Below are 13373 nucleotides of genomic sequence, written 5' to 3' on the forward strand. Positions count from 1 at the left end.
GGATGCTTGTGGAATAGGAGTGGGGGCTGTTCTGATGCAGCAAGCTAGACCTTTGGCTTTCCTTAGCCAAGCTTTAAGCTCAAAGCATCTGGGCTTATCTACCTATGAAAAAGAACTGGTGGCACTACTGTTAGCCATTGAAAAGTGGCGACACTATCTACAACCATCTCATTTTATCATTAAAATAGACCACTTCAGCTTGATGTTTTTGAAAGATCAAAGGGTGACAACCTCTCTTCAACATAAAGGTATAACTAAGCTTTTGGGGCTTAGTTACAAAATTCAATTCAGAAAAGGAGTAGAAAATGTTGCTACTGATGCATTGTCACGTAGATTTGAAGAAGAGGCAGAATGCAAAAGTATTTCAGTAGTGCAACCTTTATGGGTTCAGGAAGTCTTTGCTAGCTATGAAGGGGACTCCGTAATCATGGCAGCTATGGCTAAACTTGTACTAGATCCTAATGTTATTCCTAATGTATCCTTGCAGCAGGGCTTATTGAGGCATAAGGGTCAAATTTGGGCAGAAAGTACTGGGCAGAAGAGACAACAATTAATTGAAGCTATGCACATCACAACTTGGGGCAAACATTCAGGGGTTCATGCCACCTTGCAAAGATTGAAATCTCTTTTTTACTGGCCCAATCTCTCAGAGGATGTGAACCAGATGGTATCAGAATGTGACACTTGCCAAAGGAACAAGGGAGAAAATGTGGCTTATCCAGGATTACTTCAGCCTCTTCCTGTCCCCTCAAGGGCATGGGAACACATTACAATGGATTTCATTGAAGGATTACCAAAATCCGGGGGAAAAAAGTAATATTTGTGGCAGTGGATTGTTTTACCAAATATGCTCATTTTATAGCCTTATCCCATCCTTATACGGCATTGAAAATTGCTCAATTGTTCCTTGACAATATCTGTAAATTACATGGCAATCCAATTTCTATTACTTCTGATAGAGACCCGATTTTTACAAGCCTGTTTGGAAAGAGTTGTTTAAAGGATTGGGGGTACAAATTAAGCTCAGCTCAGCATACCATCCACAGACGAATGGGCAAATGGAAAGGCTTAACAAGTGTTTGGAAGGTTACCTTCGATGCATAACTGGTCACTAGCCTGCAACTTGGAGCAAATGGTTAAGCTTGGTAGAGTTCTGATACAATACAGCTTTTCATTTCGCAATTCAAATGTCCCCCTTCAAGGCGTTATATGGCTATGATCCTCCCCAGCCTACATTTGAGCTTGTGGCTCAATCCAAGGTGAACTCAGTTGATGAATTGCTGCGAGAAAGGCAGATAATGAGTCGAGTTTTACAAGAAAATTTAAGGAAGGCTCAAGAGAGAATGAAGTTGTATGCCGATGCAAAGAGAACAAAAAGATATTTTCAAGAAGGCGATTGGGTGTTTCTTAAACTCAGGCCATATCGACAAGTTTCTATGGCTGTTCGTAGAAATTTGAAATTGGCTTCAAAATACTACGGGCCTTACCAAATTGTCAAGAAAATCGAGCATGTTGCGTATGAGCTGAAGCTACCTGTCGGGTCCAAGATTCATCCAATTTTTCATGTCTTACAGTTGAAGAAAAAAGTTGGAAATCAAGTGCTGCCATCCATGGAACCCCAAATTTGTTACAATGATGGACAGATTTTGGTGGAACCTGTGGCAATTTTGGATCGGAGGATGGTGAAAAAGAAGAATAAGGCAGCTGTGAAGGTGTTGGTGCAATGGGCAAATCTATCTCCAGAAGAAGCAACTTGGGAGGACTACAATTTTCTCTGTTCTCAGTTTCCAGAGTTTCAACCTTGACAATGATGTCAAGGTTTTTCAATGGGAAATAGAATGTTACGAAAGAGAAAGAAGAACATTATTACTCTTAGTTCTTTATTATGTATTGGAGTCCTTAAGTTTAATAGTTGTCAGCTTAGTCTTTTCTTATTTATTATATAGTCCCTAAAAACTGGCATTGTTATATGTTGCTAGGTGTCTAATTTGTTAGAGTCATTTTGCTATTTATTTCCTGTATGTCAGTCTACAATTATGCTGAATGAAATGTCATCATTTTCATTTTTAATTCTGTCATATTTTACATTCTTCTTGGTTTTACGTGCCTACCCCTTACATACCTATTTAATTCTTTGCCGATTTTTAACAAGCTTTAATAACATTCATCACAAATTCTTATACAAATTTCAAATTCAAGTTCAAATCCAAAGCTTCAAATTTGTTAATGATGTTTTTTGAATTTTATCAAAATTAATCACTAAATTTTCAGCATATTTTTAGTAAACTTTTACTCAACAATAATCAAATTAATTTTCTAGGTCATGGAATACCAAAATTAAATTTTTAAGCTTTTTAAAAGGTTAATAATTGTGATTTTTACAAGACCCAATAGCTCCGCTTTTCTTTTTCTTTTTCTTTTTCTTCTTAGTCATGAGAGTTGGAGAGGCAAAACATGAGAGGTAGATAAAACTAGAATGGGGGTTGGGGAAGAAGACGAACAGGAGGGGGAAAGCGCTGGGATTTGGGTTGAGGAAGAAGACATGGATTTATGTTTTTTTTCTTTAATTTAAAAAGGAAATAGTTAAAAAATAAAATAAAAAAAAACAAATAAAAAAACTTAATTTCAGATGATTTTTTAGTTTTCACGCGCCTTTTTTATGTGTAATACACACGTTTGACACATGGTAAAAAAGGTGTGTAATTGACAGACTTTTAGTGTACTATTTTCGTGTTTAATAAGTGTGTAAAAGAGATTTGAGCGCAAGGTGAACGGGTAAAGTACATATTTTACCAAATAGTAGTAATACTTAATTTTTCTTTTTAAAAGGCAGCAGCATGGAGCGCAGTGGTAACTAATCATAACTCCGTTAGGCGTTAACAGTGTGTGTGAGAGAGAGAGAGCGCGCAACCGCCCCATTCCCTCATTCTTTCGCTTCAAGTCTTCACTACGAGTGTTTCAGATCACCTACTTTCTATCTCTCTATATAAGTATATAATCAACGCCGTCCCTCACAATTGCCTTTCACCAGAAGAAGAGGAGCATTTCCTGATATTGAATTTCTGTAAGTAATCATTGCATTTCATTTCACTTAATTAGTCGTTTTTCGTTGTTGATTTGTCCTTTCAATTACTTGATAACTTTTGTTAATGTTTTTTTTTTTCAATCTGAATTGGATTAGTTGACGATTTTCTACGATTGTTTTTTCTCTGATTCCAAGCTTACAATTAACTTCTACCACAGTGCATCCTCAATTTGAAATCAGTTGATGCACAGTCATATACATATGGTGCGCGCGTGAGTGTGTGTGTGTGTGTGTGTGTGTGAGAGAGAGAGAGAGAGAGAGAGAGAGAGAGAGATCCGCCTTAGTTTGCTCCTACACCTACTAACATTCCACGGCCTGTTGTCACCAAACGGAAGCAAATTATATAATTTCTTTTTGTTGATTGTTTCTCTCTAAGTAAGCACTGGCTTAGGTGTTCCTTGTTATTATGCTTTTATTTATAAAAAAAATCATTTTGTTGATTCCTTGTTTGATTGCTTGATCACTTGTCATTGGAGTATTTGCATCTGATACTGGATATTTACATTTTGCACTACCGCGATTCATTTTGTTCAAAAATTTCCTGCTGTTTTCTAGCTTAAAGCCTTAAAATACATATGTGACGATAAGCCGGCAGTGAGATTAGTTTTATGTACAAATTTATTTTGCACTCAGATAAGCCGGCAGTGAGATTAGTTTTATGTAGAAATTTATTTTGCACTCAAATAAGTCGGCAGTGAGATTAGTTGATTCTGATCAGTTAAGTTGAATGTATGTACTATAAGAGGTAAATTCATGATTTGAAATTTATGGGTTCCTAAAGTGACCTCAAATCTTCAACTTTAATACTATAAAATAATAATAACTGGGTTCTCAGTCAATTATTTATAGATATTTAATGGATTTCTTAATACATATATAGGGTTTGGACAAAAGCTACTGGATTCACGTGAACCCATATTGTCGATCCACCTCTGACTATAAGCATCTGTTTATGTTTTCCATAGGCCATCCCTCCTCGTCCCTTCTTTCTCATTATTGTTCTATGTTGTTTCTGTTTTGCTTTATTTAGTAGTTTATGGTTTCTCCTGGGTTAAATCATGTTTATTGTATTACTATGATTGCAGGTGAAGAACAATGACAAACACACAACTAATGGAGATTCAACCTCATGAGCTCAAGTTCACATGTAAGTTCTTGAAACTTTGCATTTGCTTCCTCGCAAAATTGACATGGAATGAAAAATAGAATGGAAATATGGGGTGAGCTTGACATTTTCTGGCAAGTACTCTTGATGTCCTTCAATTGCATTGAGTACTAAAATTTTGAGCTAACTATATGAAAGCATCAACATCTGCTAAACCCAAGAATACTTGCTATTTAATGAAATCACTGTACAGAGTTGGCTTTGTCATGTACTATTCTGAGTGGTAGTGACTGCTTTTCGACTACACTAAAGCTGAGGAAGCCTGTTTTGGTTTCATATTCTTCTTGAATTAATAGATGTGTGTCGCTTGTAATGATATTCAGAGGTACTGAAAAGGAAAAAATTATTTAAGAGGTTATTTAATTTGCTTAATGCCCTATTTGGGTTGAAAGATAAAAAAGGTAACTACTGGATGGTAACTATCTTATCTATCATTTATCACTATTTGACATTTAGCCAAATAAGAAATGTTCTTATAAACACCTTCTTGGTTCAGGAGGAAGACAGTTCAATAAAGAGTTAACCTTTTGAGACTGGCAAATTGGGATACATCAAAGATGTTTGCTTATTCTTGTGTTAGGCTTCAGAGATCATTTTGTACTTCTTTTGGATTAAAGGATGCGCTTCTAACTCTTATCTTTGCTTTTAGTTGAGGTGAAGAAACAAAGTTCATGTGCAGTTCACCTAGTTAATATCACAGACCAATATGTAGCTTTCAAGGTATGGTAATTTTGTCGAAAAGGCATTCATATAAACTCTTAAGAAAATAAGATACATGCGCAGCTGCCCCTTGTTGAGATTGAGCAAAAGGCCATCCAACTCTGTACTTTTTGTTTTACAGGTGAAGACCACTTCACCTAAGAAATATTGTGTCCGGCCAAATATAGGTGTTATCAAACCAAAATCGACATATGACTTCACAGGTATATATAATTTCTCTTTCTGGTTCTTATTCATTGACAGCCATAAAGTTAATTATCCTTGCATTGCTAAGCATGCTTCTTCAAGTGAGTAGTCATCTACGAGTTGGGGAGCAAAGACATTGCAGCAAAGTAGATGTAGCTTCTGTTAGTGCTCCTGCTTACTGAATCTTTTTAGTAATCTAAACGTCAATGTGTGGAGATCAGCAACACATGAAAGGAAGTTTCATTCAACTAATTTTCTCCTTTCAATGCTCATGCTTGATTTCTGCAGTTTGAGGTCTGGTAATTTGACCTATCAAGATGACTTTACAAGATATTGTCAAGTCAGATTTGACCCTGAATAGTAGTTATCTCATAATTGAGCTTGAATTCAAATACTCTATAGCAAAATTAGTCCAACCAAGCAAAGATGTGTCGAACTTTGTATCTGTGCTGGTTGATTAAGACCCCGGTCAAAAGAACATTCTTCAGTTTCTAATCCTGACGTTATCTTGAGATGCAGTTACAATGCAAGCTCAGAGGACCGCTCCATCCGATATGCAATGCAAGGATAAATTTTTGATTCAGGGCACAGTTGTCCCTTTTGGAACTAGTGAAGAGGAAATTACACCCAGCATGGTAAAAGTTACAATGCCTCATCTGAATCAATGATTTTATACTTTCTCATTTTCGTTTTGTACTTTTGCCAGTTCAACAAAGATAATAGAAAATATATTGAAGAGTGCAAATTAAGGGTTGTTCTGGTTAGCCCACCCAAGTCTCCAGTTCTGCAGCCCGCTAATGGAATTTCCAAGCAAGGTGCACCTATTGAGACTTCAATGCAACAGGAAAAATTTCCAAGTGGTGTTGAAAATCTTCCTCCGGCTCAAACTGTAAGTTGCATTATCATCACTGTTTTACTCTCCTGTATGGAAGTGCCTTCCAGGAATTCAGTATTTAATTATCTGATAAAAACCATGGAGAATGTCAACTAATGAATTACTGGTTTGCAATGCCCTGCATATTTCCGTTACTTTTGGCCAGCTAATAAACTTTGGTGACATTAATTTTTGGTGCGGTTGTTCATTGGTCATTGGCATCATCAAGAGAAAAAACATATTATCATGAGACATTTCCTTTTCTGAAACTGTGTTAATGCAGTAGTAAAAGTTTTCTTTCCAAATGCAGGTCAGTAAGAACAAGAAGGATATTAAATTTGAGGAAGAAATAGAGGTTTTGGACTTAGGTTTGAGCTCTGCAAAAAATACAGAGTCCAATACTGATGAGGTTTGTTGAAACAACAATATGTCAAGTATGTGTGAAAGACGTTTGTATAATGACAACTTTTTGAACTACGGCGATTTATTAGAGACAATCGCTTCTCAATGCAGGTGGTTGAGAATAGCAAAGGTGCGGATTTTGTTGCAGAAGAAGAGGAGCCAAAATTGGCAAAGACTGTGGAAGACATCAAGTTGAATTCTCCTAAGAATAGGGAGTCCAATACCAATGAGGTCGTCAAATCAAGACATCTGAACATGGAGACAACAAAATTGTCACTATCCAAAGATGTCGAGGAGCTAAAGTCTGTGGAAGATGTCGAGTTGAATTCTCCTAAGAATAGGGAGTCCAATGAGGTTGTCAAATCAAAACATCTGAACATGGAGACAACAAAATTGTCACTATCCAAAGATGTTGAAGAGCTAAAGTCTAAGATAAATTCACTGGAATCTCATCTAATTGAGGTTAGTCTTCTTGTACTAGATTCTGGTACTCTACTACTCGAGTATTTGGTTATGCACTAACACCACATCCTTCAATATCTATTGGACTGGTATTGACTTGTCAGTAAGCAACTCTTGAAGTAGCCTGCAGAATTCCCTTCCCCAAAACATTGGTGCTGAATAACAATGATACTCTAGCAATCTTGTGGCCTAGAATTTCTTTATGAAACAAAGAGTTGGAACTTGATGAAAATTTCCTTACAGGCTGAACACATAATTGCGAAGTTTAAAGAAGAGAAGCGAAGTACCATCAAAGACATGGAAATTCTGAAACAAGAATTGGTTAGTGACTGTATCTCTCTATGCTGTCTCTCTTGCTTTGTACTCTTAGTGGTGTATCTTGTGCTTTTCTCTAACAAATTGTTCTGCGATTATCCTAACATCTCTTTAAGGAAAGCAAGATAATGAGCCTTCTTTCAGGTTGAACGAGTAATAATTTCTATCGCTTTGATTTTTTTTTTTTTTTCAGTTAAAAAGGGTGTTACCAGATTAATGAGTTCATGTTGTTGATTTTCTTACTGCTAACTGACATGAATTGGAGACTGCAGAACTTTTTCACCTCCTAAAACTAAATTGTTTAATAATCAAGTTAAACGAGTAATAATTCCTACCAGTTTGTTTTCTTTATAGTTAAAAGGGTGTTACCAGGTTAATGAGGAGTTCATTGTTGTTGATTTTCTTACTTCTAACTGACAACAACTGCAGAACATTTTCACCTCCTAGACTCAATATTTAAATAATCAAGTTGAACGGGTAATAATTCCTATTGGTTTGATTTCTTTACAGTTAAAAGGGTGTTACCAAGTTAATGAGGAGTTCATTGTTGTTAATTTTCTTACTGCTAACTGACCATTATTGGGAACTACAAAACTTTTTCACCTCCTAAACTCAATTATTAATAATCAAGAATGTGTTGAGTGATAAGTTTAATCAAGGCCATTTACGTGGATAAAGAAGTTTGATGAAGCAGTTTGGATGCTGATCCTATGTACATGTTAACAAAGAAATGAATGGTCCTACCGGAGTTGCTTTAGAATCTGAGGCGATGTCAATCTTGTGCTTCAGGCAGAAGTGCAACTTCTCTTGAAGAGTTTTAGATCCATTTTATGCTATTTAAGGGTATGTTGGCTTTGTTCTTTAGAAAATCGAAAGTATGCTCCTTTCTATTACAATGGAGTAGAGTCCTGCTAGAGTTTGTTGTCTCTCGAATCTCAAAGAAATTCAGCACTTATCCATTTCAAGCCTAATCAGAGAAGAATTTCGCCTTAAGTTCTACATTTTATGCCTTGCTTTCTGAGTTGAGGGGTAGTTTATGTCCTCAGAAAGAACAAATTTTTCCAATCATTCGCAATGAAGAACTTTGTAGAGACAATTGATTTTGTAGACCATAAATTAGTTTCCTCCTAATGAAACGATAAAACTCGTTGGCTATTCTGCTACCATGCAACTAGATGCTGCATATGTCTAGGATAATCACTTTCTCAGGTACTAACAATGATGATTGGAATGTTTTTGATAAATATTACATGTAGCTAAAGTGACTTCATAACAGGTTGAAGCCCCATTGAAATAATCAGACTTTTGCTGTGCTGTTTCTTTATTATGAAACGAAATAGTTTCACCTAATTCTTCTGCATACGAACTTGGGATCACATTGACCTCAAGGCTGTGTCTAATTCTAAAATTTTGAACCTGTCATTTCTTACAGGCATTACTAAGGACGAAGAGTGTTGGAAGGAGAGCTCAAGTCGGTTTTCCCCCGTTATTCCTTTGCATAGTTGCATTGATTTGTCTTACCATTGGGTATCTTCGACGTGCTTAACAAGGATTTTGTCTGGCTTTTTTGCTATATTGTAACTGTTTAGGAGCTTACTGTATCTTCAGCATATTAACATTGCATCTTTTTTTAGCTGTCAACCTAACTAGTTTGTGAAAATGGTGGATGTATGTAGATGGAATTCATAATGAAAAAGAATATTTCAATAAAGAATTACTAATAGTTTTGTAACCTGGAAGCACCTTGCTGGAGCTGTCGGAATGTCATTTGGGTTGGTCTAATATTTCCTGCTCATTTCTTAACTTCGTATATCTTCAACCCATTAATAACTAGAAATACCTTGAGATGCCCAAAAATGAATTTCTTTTTGTTTTCCACATAGTTAATACGTATGGTGTAGGAAAAGTTAAACTGGCAACAATGACTGAAACTATATGAATTTTGGACTTTTGATGTGTGATTCGAGTTGATCCATCATCGATAAAAAGGCAGTAGCATATGAGAAATAAACACATCTCCGAAAAGTTTTATCCATGTAATTCCAGTTTAACGATAGCTAGTAAAAGTTGATAAACCCTTCGCTAGCAGTCAACTGAAAATGATTTTGAACTGAACACTAATGCAAAATCGTGCAGATCTGTACAGAGGAAGACACACACATTAAGTCCTATTCCAGCTCTCACCGGTTTTTCTTTCCTCTGTCCTCCTCTGATCTTTTAACATAGTAGAATTTAAAAAATAAAAACAAAAAAATCGAACAAGAAAATTCATGTAAGTTGCCGGCCGAACATAGCACGGTAAAAGAGCCTAAGTTGGCAGACCTATCGATATACAGTTTGCTGATTGTATTCTTAGATTGGTGTATGCCAGAGATAATATAATTGTTCACTAGCTTGTCGAAGTCCTTGTTGATTATTAAGCCATTGCAAGCCATCACTTCCATACCACCAAAAGTTGTGGTTTAGTTGTAAGTGCTCTTCCAAATATTTCAAATTTGAGCATTGAGTATGGCGTTGTTTACCCCCCCCCCACCCACCCACCACATCGGACTTCTTGTTGCGAATCCAAATTTATAAAAAAGTAGGTACCGAGCACCGGATGAGGAAAAAAAATCACTTCCATAAAATACAATAAAAGTATGCTTGATCATGTTTTCGAGATCTAGGTATGAAGTCGTCTCGGATAGAAAGCGTTTTACCCAAAGTGGGACTTCTTCGAGTTCAGATTAATCACAAAGTAGGTATCAAACACCTACCAGGAAACCCAAAAAAATTATTTCTTTAAAATACAGTAAAATTACAGGGGTTGTGATAGAAGAAGATATGACACTTTCGGAAGGGGGAATCAGACTAGGTTCTAGAAGAAGAAGCGTAGCTGGCACGTTGTCTGTCAACTGTGAAAGATAGCTTAAAGTGAGGGCTCCGAAAATAATATTTCTCAACTGTCGATTGACGTGATAATCATGCCTGCTTGACAGAGCCTTTTTCTTTTAACCTCCCAATAGACGAAAAAGAATTTCTGGTGACACGAAAGTTGTGCTCGACGCTCTCTTTCCTATTCCACTGTGCTAAGTGGTCTTTTCCTTTCTTGCTAGATGACTACTATGGAAAAAGAAGGCGACTACTCCTAGTCTCTGGTCAATCCATACTAATGCTAGAAGAGCTATTCCCGCCGCCCACCCAAAAGAGACGAGGAAGACTAACTGCCGTCCTGCTCAAACCTAACAAGGATTTCTCCATTCCCATAGCTCGAAATCGAGACCTTTGGTTAAAGGTCGAGCAACCTCATCCACTGCACTACATCCTTTGGTGGTTTCATCATCAGTTGGCTTTAACTTGTGACTGAACACAACAAGGTATAACCTAAATAAACTTGCCCATATCCCGTGTCACATTAGTTATGTACATCAAACCAATAAATGCAAGACATATAAGTATATATACACTATGAAAAACTGGAATTACTAAACAGAATTTTGTTCTTCATCTACCATGTCACTCTTTGGATTCATCATTTATTCTTATCATGTTCTTTATGACGATCCGAAACCTCGAAATTTAATTTTTGAGGACAAAATGATAATTTGACTGAACCTGTAGCTTCGCGTCGTCATTTACGACTTTGTGGGGTGTCACATATCCTGCAGATAACAATCGCAGCAGTCACCAGTCTGGTCCCCTACTTCAAAAGTAACTTAATGCCGAACCATTCCCAAGGAGAATAATGCCCTAGGGGCCGACCCAGCATCAACCGTCCGAGACTCTTCTCTATTTACTGCTACCGATCATAAATAATTTATAGCAAGGCTTAGGATAAAGAAGCTAAAGAAGAGAATCTTAAACAACATAAGTGATTTACTAATAATATATATAGCTCTGACTTCTTGACCTATCATATCAACATGAGCTATTGCAAGTATGTACAAACTTTGGAATTTCATCTAATCACGCCTCAATGTTTTTTCCAAAATTGCAAGTAGTTCTTGCAAACGTGATCGCTTTTGTTGAAGGATTGAATCAACAAGCTGATACTTAACTATAGTTAACTGTTATAGTAATAACTAACTAGGTTGGTTAGTTTATTAATAAAGGTAGTTAGTTGTTAGTTAGAGGTACACATAAATATCTATACTCTTAGTTTGTTAGTAGATTTCATTTTTGCTTCTTCAGCTATTTGCAATGAAATAGTACTCGTTTCTCTTCTCTCTTGCTGAGCCTAGTCTTCTCTCTACTCAAGTTTTAGATCAATTGTCCATAGCAGCTAACATGGTATCAGAGTCACCAGCAATGATCTAGGTCATCCTTCGATTCTCTTCTCTGCTTCTAGATTACTTCAGTTCTACAGAATTAGGTGCAGAATTGTCTTAGAGTGATCTCAAATTGAAGCTAGGGTTTGCAATTTTCTCCAAAGTTGCGGTCAATAATGGCGATTGGTACTGAAGATGACATTACAACTGCTAGTACACCAGTTGTTGATACCCAATTTTACTCTCATATTTTTTCAAATAGTATATATACTTTCAAAATATCATTTTGCATTATTACCCAATTTTACATCTAGCAAAAGCTTACTTACTGTTGGATATGTGCGATCTATGGAACCTAATTGATGGGGTCAAAAGAGCCAAGCATGGAGAAGGTCCTTCAGGGACCAAGTAGACTAGGAAATGATGTTCTTTACTACTTTCTAGCTTAGCTTTAGATTTCGATTGTAATAAGGCTAAATGCCATTAGCATTTTTATTATTATTGTTAATTTAGTAAAGGTGACTCATTTTTCGCATTAGTGAAATGACGCAAATGTTGGCATCAATATTCTCCAAGTCTACGTGTCGCTTAGGCCTATCTCTGGCGCAATGAGGTCCCCAAATTAGGACGCGAATCATTTCATGACTTTGTGAAATATATTTATGCAAACACTCTTTTATACTTGGTTACCTTTTGCCTTTTCTTTTCTTTTTGAATATTCCCATTCCCAAAAGGTTAGTTCGTGCATACTGGCATCAACAACATATCACACCAGCTTCAGAGGTCCTCCACATCCTCCTCCACCAAGTGATCCCAAAGGCAAAAGCAAAGGAAAAGGGAAAATGGATTATTTGAGTGGTATAAGGAAAGACAGCGCTATTATGGTGGAACTTTGAAACTTTAGATGGCCAAAGTACTCCGACACAAAATGAGTTGGTCTTACATCTGGAGTAGAAAATCCTGGAACTACAAGGCGAGCTCGAGCAGGTCCGAAATTTGGCAAACCTCTCCCTCACTCTCAATATGCCTGACATTAACCAGCAAAACCCGACTACCCAGAACCAAACACCACTACAAAACACACAACGCCAAAACCCTCCACCAAATTAAATCCTCCCGCATCATAATAGTATCCCGCACCTTCCCAAAACCTTAACCTACCACCAGTATCGACCACTCAACAACACCACCATCATCCAACTCAATGCCCACAAACCACTACTTATCACACTCCCCAGAATGCGCCACAACCTACTACCGACCCCAAAACATGACCATGACCACCCTTATACCCAAGTTCCAGGAATCTAACAAAATAATCCGATATATGTGGAAACTTTACCCTACACCCCGTAGAAAACCCTATACATACCCGAATCGATCTAGAAGGACCTGCTAATTAAAAACATGACGAAGGAACTCAAAAGGCTCACTGGTAGAGTTTAGAGTGTTGAGGGTGGTAAAGGCATTGAAGGTCAAAACTATGACGACCAGTGCATTCAGCTAGATGTGGAACTACCGGAGGGTTACAAACCTCCCAAATTCGAAAGGTTCGATGGAACTAGTGATCCGAAAGTGCATCTGAGAACATATTGTGACAAGCTTGTAGGAGTAGGAAAAAAGGAACAAATCCACATGAAATTGTTCATACGAAGCCTTAGAGGAGACGCCTTGTCTTGGTGTATCAGTTAAAACCCAAAGAAGTGGGTTAGTGGCGTGAGCATAGCGTCAAACTTCATGGATAGATTCAGGCTCAACATGGAAAATGCGCCAGATGTTTTCTACATTCAAAACCTCAAAAGGTAGCCGACAGAGACCTTCCACGAGTATGTTACTCGTTGGAGATCAGAGACCGCGAAGGTAAGGCCGGCAGTTGAAGAAGAACAAATGAACAAGTTCTTTGTCAGATCGTAAGAT

General features: G+C 37.1%; 1 protein-coding gene and 1 long non-coding RNA gene across 2 annotated transcripts; one reads left to right on the forward strand and one right to left on the reverse strand.

Moving 5' to 3' along the window:
* Nucleotides 1–920: 920 nt before the first annotated feature.
* LOC138879542 (uncharacterized) lies at nucleotides 921–1862 on the reverse strand. Its single transcript, XR_011402700.1, has 2 exons — nucleotides 1488–1862; nucleotides 921–1280 (listed from the first exon to the last, which is right to left on the reverse strand). It is a non-coding gene; the product is annotated as an uncharacterized lncRNA (long non-coding RNA).
* A 1067-nt stretch (nucleotides 1863–2929) lies between these two features.
* LOC104249228 (vesicle-associated protein 2-2-like) lies at nucleotides 2930–8941 on the forward strand. Its single transcript, XM_009805607.2, has 10 exons — nucleotides 2930–3064; nucleotides 4171–4232; nucleotides 4900–4970; nucleotides 5092–5173; nucleotides 5676–5791; nucleotides 5863–6045; nucleotides 6341–6439; nucleotides 6544–6894; nucleotides 7138–7215; nucleotides 8642–8941. Exons 2-10 carry the CDS (start codon nucleotides 4181–4183, stop codon nucleotides 8753–8755), a joined length of 1146 nt encoding a protein of 381 aa, XP_009803909.1. The 5' UTR covers nucleotides 2930–3064; nucleotides 4171–4180; the 3' UTR covers nucleotides 8756–8941.
* Nucleotides 8942–13373: the final 4432 nt, after the last annotated feature.

Source organism: Nicotiana sylvestris, chromosome 1 (genome assembly GCF_000393655.2).
Source record: "Nicotiana sylvestris chromosome 1, ASM39365v2, whole genome shotgun sequence".
In the NCBI taxonomy this organism is placed as follows: Eukaryota; Viridiplantae; Streptophyta; class Magnoliopsida; order Solanales; family Solanaceae; genus Nicotiana; species Nicotiana sylvestris.

Bases quoted from the DNA above. Each gene is read 5' to 3' on its own strand.
- LOC104249228 (XM_009805607.2), top strand. From the start codon at position 4,181: ATGACAAACACACAACTAATGGAGATTCAACCTCATGAGCTCAAGTTC. The intron at 5,792-5,862 runs GTAAAAGTTACA...TACTTTTGCCAG, and splicing joins AGGAAATTACACCCAGCATG to TTCAACAAAGATAATAGAAA. The intron at 6,046-6,340 runs GTAAGTTGCATT...TTCCAAATGCAG, and splicing joins ATCTTCCTCCGGCTCAAACT to GTCAGTAAGAACAAGAAGGA.